General features: G+C 33.2%; 1 protein-coding gene across 1 annotated transcript; it reads right to left on the bottom strand.

The window, feature by feature from the left end:
- Positions 1-1,689: 1,689 nt before the first annotated feature.
- Positions 1,690-4,515, bottom strand: LOC136348751 (uncharacterized). Its single transcript, XM_066299884.1, has 3 exons — positions 4,179-4,515; positions 3,916-4,125; positions 1,690-1,863 (listed from the first exon to the last, which is right to left on the bottom strand). Exons 1-3 carry the CDS (start codon positions 4,329-4,331, stop codon positions 1,705-1,707), a joined length of 522 nt encoding a protein of 173 aa, XP_066155981.1. The 5' UTR covers positions 4,332-4,515; the 3' UTR covers positions 1,690-1,704.
- Positions 4,516-8,944: the final 4,429 nt, after the last annotated feature.

The raw sequence follows: 8,944 nt of genomic DNA, 5'->3' as shown, positions 1-8,944 counted from the left end.
CATGTTCCGAAATTCACCGAAATCTGTCACCGATGGTACCAGGGAATGAATCGTTGAATGTTACCAGAACAGCGAGTATGGTAAATTTTGGAACCTGCTTAGACCCATTTGCACCCACCCTCCTTAAGCGACGAATAAATTATTGGAGCATTTAAGCGAAACTAGTGAGCCTTATTGAATACATAAAACTTCCTTATGTAACAGTGCTAGCGGTAAACTTACTGTAGGTAAATAATGTTAATTTATTAGGTTCTCATAAAAGTTTATGCAAATTGACGTATGAAATTTACCAACACGGCTTAGATTGTAGCATCAGGACGCTCACTTTGAAGAAATAGAAAATGAAGAACTCTTTCCCAAAAGTGGTCGCAGTAATCCAGGAAGTCGTAATTTTCTATAAATATCCAAAAATATTTATAATAATGTTCGTAATATGTGTGTGATTTTAATGTGTCCCCCCTTCTTACCTTTTTAACAACTCATAGTTTTTTTTTTTGTAATTGAAGAAGCGTTTAGTAGGACAAAAATACCACTTTGTTACTATGTTTGTTCATTTTTCTAAATGTCGTTTTAATCACCGCTAGCACAAAATAGCCAATTAAAAAAATTTCAAATACGGGTCAAGTGACACCTCAAATTAACGGTCATTCAAAACTATCGAAATTTATCAATTCGATTTTGAGAAAAACAGGTATAAATTTGGTAAAAATTGCGATACAAACTCAGTTAAATAGCACCTAACCAATGAAAAAATTTATTTGTTGATAGCAAATTGGGCCATTTTCGATTTTGTGGCCAAAAAGAGTATTTGGTTGATTTTATTTACTTTTTTTTAAACCAAAATCGTGTTTGTGAAGACAAAATCGGGAAGAAACCAATTCCCTATTAACGAACAGTAGTGCAACAAAGGAAAGTTTTTTCATTATTTACGTACTATTAAACTGAGCTTGTATTCCATTTTTTACCAAATGCATGCTCGTTTTTCTCAAAAATCAATCGATTATATATATATATATATTTTTTTTTATATCGGCCATTTTGGGCCCTCGGTGAAGTGAGGAATATTTTAAAAACATAAACAAACGTCCAAAGATAATATTTTCGTCCCATTTGATATTGCTTTGAATTTTAAAAACAATAATAAGTTGTTAAACAGTTAAGGGAGGGGGAAGGGAGGGTTATTTAGATCCAAACAGTATATACAATATCGTTTTAGACTACTAATGTGGCCAGCAAAGTTAATGCCTGCATAGCCTTTATAAGCAAAGGCTAATATGTGTGTTCATAAAGGTGATCTCTTTCACAACCACTATCACTGGAGTTTCCTTGAAAAAGAGAAAAATCATTCATCTTGAAGACAAGCAGGTTCATCCGAGACCACCAGAAAATTTGCTCAAGTTTATTTATTTATGATCGATTGGAACTCAACACAAACCGATTAAAAATCTAATTCACATCAGTTCGGTGAGTTCCTTCATCATTAGTGCATCATATAAATATCAATAAAAACATGAAATGCTACGTAGACGTCGGATTTCGCGCTGCAGAAAATATCTACAGTGCCGCCCTCTACCTTTCCATTGCTGAAGTATTTAAAATGACAGCAGCGTAATATAGTAAATTGTTTAATATTTACGTCACTGTACCTTCATTTAGTAAGTTGAATGTTACATTTGAATGAACCGTCGACAAGAAAAAATGGTCTTAACCAATGAAAAAAACTTGCCGTTTTGACCCACTGTTTGTTGATGATTCTGGCTTTGGATCTAGCTTGTGACTAGGGGGAGTACTGCTTTCAATAACCAAAATCGTGGGCGGGGAGGAAGCGTCGATCTCCGGTGATTTATTTAATTCCAATTTGTCCTAGGAAAATAATAAAACGTCTTATTCAGTCTAATTGTTCCTTTGATGAATAACTGATCAAAACTAAAACGCTTTTAATAGTGGAACTTTTCGAAGAAAAAGTATACTAAATAACAAGCACCGAACATTTGCGTATCAGGCACAGGTGAGAGAAGTAAGTCATATGAATAGGAAATGATAATTTCGCTCAAGTACGTGCTTACCTACTTTACAAAAGATATTTTACCGACTTAAAACTTACTGTATACCTATAACTAACAAAGTGATTGGTTGACATTCGTTTGTTTTACCTTGTTGCTATGGACACCGCTACTCAGCCGTAGGAATCGAGTTAATTTTGAAATCGTGGCGCGCGCAACACGTGGGAAATGCGGAATATGAGGATCTCTACGAATGATTGTAAAGTCATGATCAATCGAGTATTGTAACAGTTGTAGAAAAAATATCTTTGAAAATATATATTGTTGTGATTTAGTTTTTTTGCTTCTAGAATCATTCGGAACAAGACTAGATTTTGAATAAAGTTATTCAAATTAAAAAAAAACTTATTTATAGCGTACATATTTCAATTACTGTTTTTTTTAATGTGAGAGAGCTTACTATAATCCATTTTATTAATTTATTTTTCCATTTCAGAGACTTAATATTATATTTAAAAAATAGAAACTGGAGAGATGTACCAGGTGTGTCTGAAAAATGGTTGCCCGTCACAATTTTCTACAATTTTCATATTTAAGATATCTTACCTATATCACGCTTCAGATAAAAAAAAGTGTCATTAATTTTTTGAATAAAACCCAGTTAGATTCTACCTTTTTTTTTTAATATTAAAACACGGTACCCTCTAAAACCTCCTATATATATTCATAGAAACTTTTTTCTTTTTTAATTTTATTCGCCTTCCTTAAGATTTTTCCACGAAATTTGTATCGCTCTTTAGATTTTATTTTTACTATATATTAACGAAATTATGAAGTAGAGGAACTTACCTGTATTTCTATGTAACTAATTGAGAAATGACAACATTTTACTACTTTTCTTTATCAAGAAAGCGTCAAATTAATTGTAAAAATTAAAAAATCTTTCTTTATTTTCACATATTTTAACGATCCACGTCTAAGACTTGGTGGTAACCTCAATATGCGAGTGTGTAGATTTTAAATCAAAATTTTGAAAAAAAATACATTTGTATAAGTTTTTCAAAAAGTGTAAAATCAGGAAGTTCATATAAATTCAGAAGCACAAATTTGTGGCAAAGTGAAAATGTACCTAAATTAAAAACAACTAGTTATGCAGTGACCGAGAAAGCATGAATTATACGATTTTTTTTTAATTTAAAATTATTAGAAAATTTTATTTTTGCTAAAAGTTTGTGCGTTCCTGCAAACTCAAAGCGCATTTTACAAAATTTGTATATCTCATTTAGCCCAAAAATGAACTTTTAAGTTTCTATTACAAATTTGTTTAATGTGCCAGTTTCGTTTCAGAGACGAGTAATTAAAATAATCAAATTATTTCAATCTATTTCATTTATCTTGTAATAATTTAATTATTTTAATTACTCCTCTCTGAAACGGCATATTATTTTTTTTTTATTTTCTCTACGGGTTAAACCATAAAAAATTTCAAAAGAGTGTTTTATAGAATAGAAACTTGAAACTTCATTGGTGGGCTAAATGCGATGTACAGATTTGGAAAATGCGTTTTGAGTGTGCAACAATGCATAAACTTTCACAAATAATAAAATTTTCCGATAAATTCAAGTAGAAAAAAATCCCACGTAGCGCGTACTTTCTTCTTTACCGCGTGCGTACTTTCTGCCGATTACTGTATAACTAGGAAATCCTTGAATGTAAGCTATCATCCGATCTACTGAAAATTATATTATCTTACCTATTTGTTTTTTGGTAAGCTATCAAAAAAGGCGAAAAATTTTAGCATTATCCTAATTTTTACATAAGAAGGTACATTTCCTAATTAGTTACATAAAAGCTATCAAGCACATGCCTATTTGCGGTCCATATAACTTTTTTAATTTCAAAGCGTACTTACGGGCTTGAAATTGACGGTTTTATTATCGTTGTCAACGATATCAATCGTCTGAGTGCCTGACAAAGGTTCTTCAGGCTTAGATGCATCGGGTCCTAATATTATGTCAACGCTAGTTTCTGGATACTCTCCGTATAAAGCTGGCTCCAGGAGGGCCGCGGCCGCTAGTAATGAGTTTGGAGACCATACTAAAGACAACCCATCAATACTCAACTAAAAGAACGTCCCTTATATTTCCTTACTGAGCTGAAACAAATCAAACTTACTTTGTAGTTTTCCGTTCCATTCTGTCTCTGGTCATACACAACGTCAAATTTGTCCGAATCATAGACACCTTCATCGTCGAGCTTTCTGTATGGTGAACCGAAGACACTAACCGCGAACATTGGAAAGCCCAAATACCAAATTGTATCCCACATTTTAGTGTTTTATTGCATGTAACACGAAACAAAGTGTTTGTTTTCACACTTCAACAATGTTATGTTCTTTTCGTAAACTGTTCCTTCGAATGGTCCCGTGTTAAATGGCAATAATTAACTGGAGGCATCTGCCTTATGAAGAAACGGTACATATGTAAAGACATGGGCGGCCGGTAGTACCTACTTGTCGATTTTGCATTTTTTGTGTTAGGAGACCAGCAAGTTTATTTTGTGTCGTTGGCCTTTAGTTTCAAGTGGTGTCGAGCCTTATTGCGTTTCAGAACTTTATACAGGGTTCCCCATATTAAACTATGCACTTCACAAGGCAAACAAAGCCTTTCTAGTCAAAGTAAAAAATAAAAAAAAAAAAATATTATCGGACTAATATTTACATAGCTAATTCTATGGAATTTATTATTAATTTAGATAACTATTCAGTTTTAAAAAATCGCGCCTTCTAAAAGCTCTCCATCAACTTCTACGAAATTTCGAATTCTAAATTCAAAAATTTTGATCGCCCCACGAAGCGTGTCTTCATCTCGGTCTCGATTCACGAAAGAAAAATCTATCAGCTTTGTTAAGACTTCAATGATTATTAAAATGAATAGTTCTGTAATAATTATTAAAAATTTTTTTTATTCCTGCTGGTTCGACATTAGCGCAAAAATTCTCGCGAACTGTTTATGAGAAAACTTCACTTTTCAAAAGTCGTTGTTTGGTGTGGTTTAGCAACAGATCTGAAGCCAAAAGGGCGGATTCGAAAGGAAATTGCAAGAATAGTTTGGGATTTACCTCACTGAATGATGTAAAATTTTGACCTGAAAATTCAAAATTTAATCAAAATTCATAGAGGGCATTTAGAGGATTCGATGATTATAAATTGAATTGTTATCTAAATTAGGAGTAAGTCTCATAGAAGTTGCTATATACCGGGTGGTCCATTTAACCTGACAAATCGGGATATCTCGAAAATTACGCATCAGATTGAAAAAGGCCTTTTAGCAAAAAAGTTTCAAATGAAAGTATTTTGTCTCGAATGGATCCACGGCATAATACTAACCATGACTTCCCAACTCTTTTACTTGGGGTTGGGGCGGGGGTAACTTTGAAATCTCATATGGCAACCCTAATTTTTTATTGCAGATTTGAATTTTACGATAAAAATTACTTGGAGTTTGTCTGAAACTTTTTTTTCGATTCGCCACAGATGGCGCCGTAATCGGAAAAATTTGTTTTATTCTGATTCTGAAAGAAAGCATCGTGTCTTTCATATTTTTAATGGAAACTTGTTGGTTTTTTTGGGTACCTCCGATAGTTTAAAGAAATAAAACCGTCTGTGACAAAAAAAAACTTTATTTATTATTAAATTTCTAAATAAACTTAGATCCACATTGAATTTTCATTCCATTAAACACTACTGTTCGAACATTAAATTAATGACGAAGCAAATGTTCAAAATGTCCACCACCTTCATCAATACATTTTCTTAAGCGCATCTGTAATGCTTGTTGAGTAGAAACTAACACTTCGGGAACGACAGAAACACGAGCATCTCTAATTCTTTCCATCATGTTTTCGGGCGTTGTGGGTACTCTTCAATACGCTTTTTCTTTGAGATAACCCCATAAAAAAAAGTCGAGTAGGGTAAGATCAGGCGATCGTGCTGGCCAATAAATAGGTCCACCTCGTCCAATGGATCGATTGCGATATTTATAATGTAAAATTTCTCGGGACATTAAAGCCCAATGAGCTGGGCAACCATCATGCTGAAACCACGGTTTTATTTCTTTAAACTATCGGAGGTACCCAAAAAAACCAACAAGTTTCCTTTAAAAATATGAAAGACACGATGCTTTCTTTCAGAATCAGAATAAAACAAATTTTTCCGATTACGGCGCCATCTGTGGCGAATCGAAAAAAAAGTTTCAGACAAACTCCAAGTAATTTTTATCGTAAAATTCAAATCTGCAATAAAAAATGAGGGTTGCCATTTGAGATTTCAAAGTTACCCCCACCCCAACCCCAAGCGAAAGAGTTGGGAAGTCACGGTTAGTGTTATATCGTGGATCCATTCGAGACAAAATACTTTCATTTGAAAGTTTTTTCAATCTGATGCGTAATTTTCGAGATATCCCGATTTGTCAGGTTAAATGGACCACCCGGTATTAGTCCAGCAAAAGATATTTTAAATTTACCTTTGATTAAAAAGTTTTTATTTGATTTTTAAAATGTATAATTTAAAACGAAGGATCCTGTGCATTGTCTTCGTTTTATGTTGGTACGTTTTTAATCGACTCTACAATCACGATTTTTTGGGATTGAAGTGTCGTTCAAAAACGAGATTAAATGTTTTTTCCAAAGTTTTATGTCGTAATTTTAGATTTTTTCTTAGCGTTCGATTTTCAAGCTGCCACATAAAATCATATTTTTCAATGGAAATTGATCTGTTTTGAAATATGGACAATGGACAAATGGACCAAAGTGGAGAAACTTTATTCTTCGGTTGAAATTTTTTTAAGTGTTCATATTCGAAAATAATGAGTTAGGCCTTGAAATAGCTCTGATAAACACGTAAAAGTTGTGCAAAGATCAACACTTGTTGATCGGTTTTTATAGAACCTTTAGGTAAAAATAATTTTTTTATAGGGACATGAGGACTGAAACATACAAAAAAATTTGTTTATAACAATTGGAATTCGTTTTTAAATAAATTTATAAACACTTTTGGTATTAGTTCGGTTCCAACGTGGTTCGTGGAAAGCATTTGTCTGAAGACATTCGACATAAAATCATTAACGCCCATCGAGAAGGTATTAAACAAGTCGATTTTGCCAAAAGACTTAACGTTCGTAAATCGGTTATTTCAAAAACAGTTTCCAATTTTAAATCGCGAAATGCATTAAAATCAATTTAAAAAAGTGGAAAACAACGAGGCGAATTGATGCATCAATCAAGAAAATTCCTCAGAAATCTCCAAACAAATCTGTAGAAGAAATTCTATGCGAATTGGTGAAGCCCAGATGAGTTACGAAATTCAAGTTCAAAGAAGACTGAGGGAGGTGGGATTGTTTAGTCGCAAAGCTGCAAATAACTATTAATATCGAAGAAGAACCTGAAGGCCCGACTTCCTTTAGCTAATAAATATCTCCCCTGGACAAGCAATGATTGGAAAAAAGTGCTGTTTTCAGATGAAAGCAAGTTTAGCATTTTTGGTTCTGATGGCGTATCACGGGTCCATCGTCCCCCACATCAAAGGTTTAACTCCAAGTGTACCAAACCCACAGTTCAATATGGAAGTGGATCTTCCATGGTGTGGGGATGTTTCCCCGGATATGGTGTAGGGCCGTTACGTATCATGAAGAGCATTATGGATCGGTTTGTGTATCTAGATACATTGAAAAACACAAGGCTGCCATTTGCCGAGGACCATTTATCACTGATGTGGATGTTTCAGCAGGATAATGATCAGGATAAAAAATCTAGAGTCATCCGAGACTGGTTCTTTGCCGCGAAAATTACTGTTATGGATTTTTCTGCACAAAGAACAGTGAAGCTATTTAATATAATTAATTTAATACTTTATTTAATAGTTATTTAAGACAGATTAGCAAACATGTAAATTGGAAACTAAACCATTGTTAGTGCAATAAAAAGGAAAATTTCAAATTATATTAGAAATATTGCTTCATGTGTCCACCACGTTTTTGATACACATTGTATACTATTCAACTATCAGTTCTTTAATTTTTAATAAAACTTCTCTATTATTTCTCACTTAACGTATCGTATCTCTAATACAGAAAAAAAATCATAACAATGATATCTGCTAAAAAATACCAAGACATAATGGTGTCCCGTTTAAAAAAAACTATGGGACAACTTGAAAATCGAGCGTGATAGAAAAAATCTAAAATTACGACATAAAACTTTGGAAAAAAATATGTGACCTCGTTTTTGAACGACACCTCTATCTTAAGAAATAGTGGTTTTACAATCACTATTACACACACACGTCACAAGTAAAATGAATATACAGGGTGAGTCGGGAGGATCGTGCCAAACTTCAGGAGCGTGTTGTACATGAAAAATAAATGTAAAAAAACTCAAATGTTGTTATCCGATATTCGTTTGTTTACAAGTTATAGCGTAAATAAAATTAAAACATCAAGGTTAAGCAACATTTAGACGAAACGTTTCCTGGACGTTGGATTGGTCGAGGTGGCCCTATTAGTTGGCCTCCAAGGTCTCCAGACCTGACACCACTAGACTATTGTTTGTGGGGTTGGTTTAAAACTGAAGTGTACAGAGTAAAAGTAGACACTCAAGATGCACTAATTCAACGCATTAGAAATGCTGCAGCTGCCATTAAAGAAAGACATGAAACAATCAGGAGCGCAACGAATGCTCTTCATAGACGAAGCCGAAAATGCTGAGAAGTTAATGGCAATATTGTTGAACATTTACTATGATATCCAAACGTTCATTTATGGACTTTCTTATGAAATTTATAAATTTTTTAAATTTTATGTTTTAATTTTATTTACGCTATAACTTGTAAACAAACGAAAATCGGATAACAACTTTTGAATTTTTTTACATTTATTTTTCATGTA

The sequence above is a fragment of the Euwallacea fornicatus genome, chromosome 35 (genome assembly GCF_040115645.1).
Source record: "Euwallacea fornicatus isolate EFF26 chromosome 35, ASM4011564v1, whole genome shotgun sequence".
In the NCBI taxonomy this organism is placed as follows: domain Eukaryota; kingdom Metazoa; phylum Arthropoda; class Insecta; order Coleoptera; family Curculionidae; genus Euwallacea; species Euwallacea fornicatus.
This window is presented reverse-complemented; position numbering and strand designations above follow the sequence as displayed.

Excerpts from the sequence above, each read along its gene's own strand:
- LOC136348751 (XM_066299884.1), bottom strand. The coding sequence starts at position 4,331 with ATGTGGGATACAATTTGGTATTTGGGCTTTCCAATGTTCGCGGTTAGT. Across the intron at positions 4,126-4,178 it reads ATGGAACGGAAAACTACAAA|TTGAGTATTGATGGGTTGTC; the intron begins GTAAGTTTGATT and ends ACGTTCTTTTAG. Across the intron at positions 1,864-3,915 it reads AAACCGTCAATTTCAAGCCC|GACAAATTGGAATTAAATAA; the intron begins GTAAGTACGCTT and ends TTATTTTCCTAG.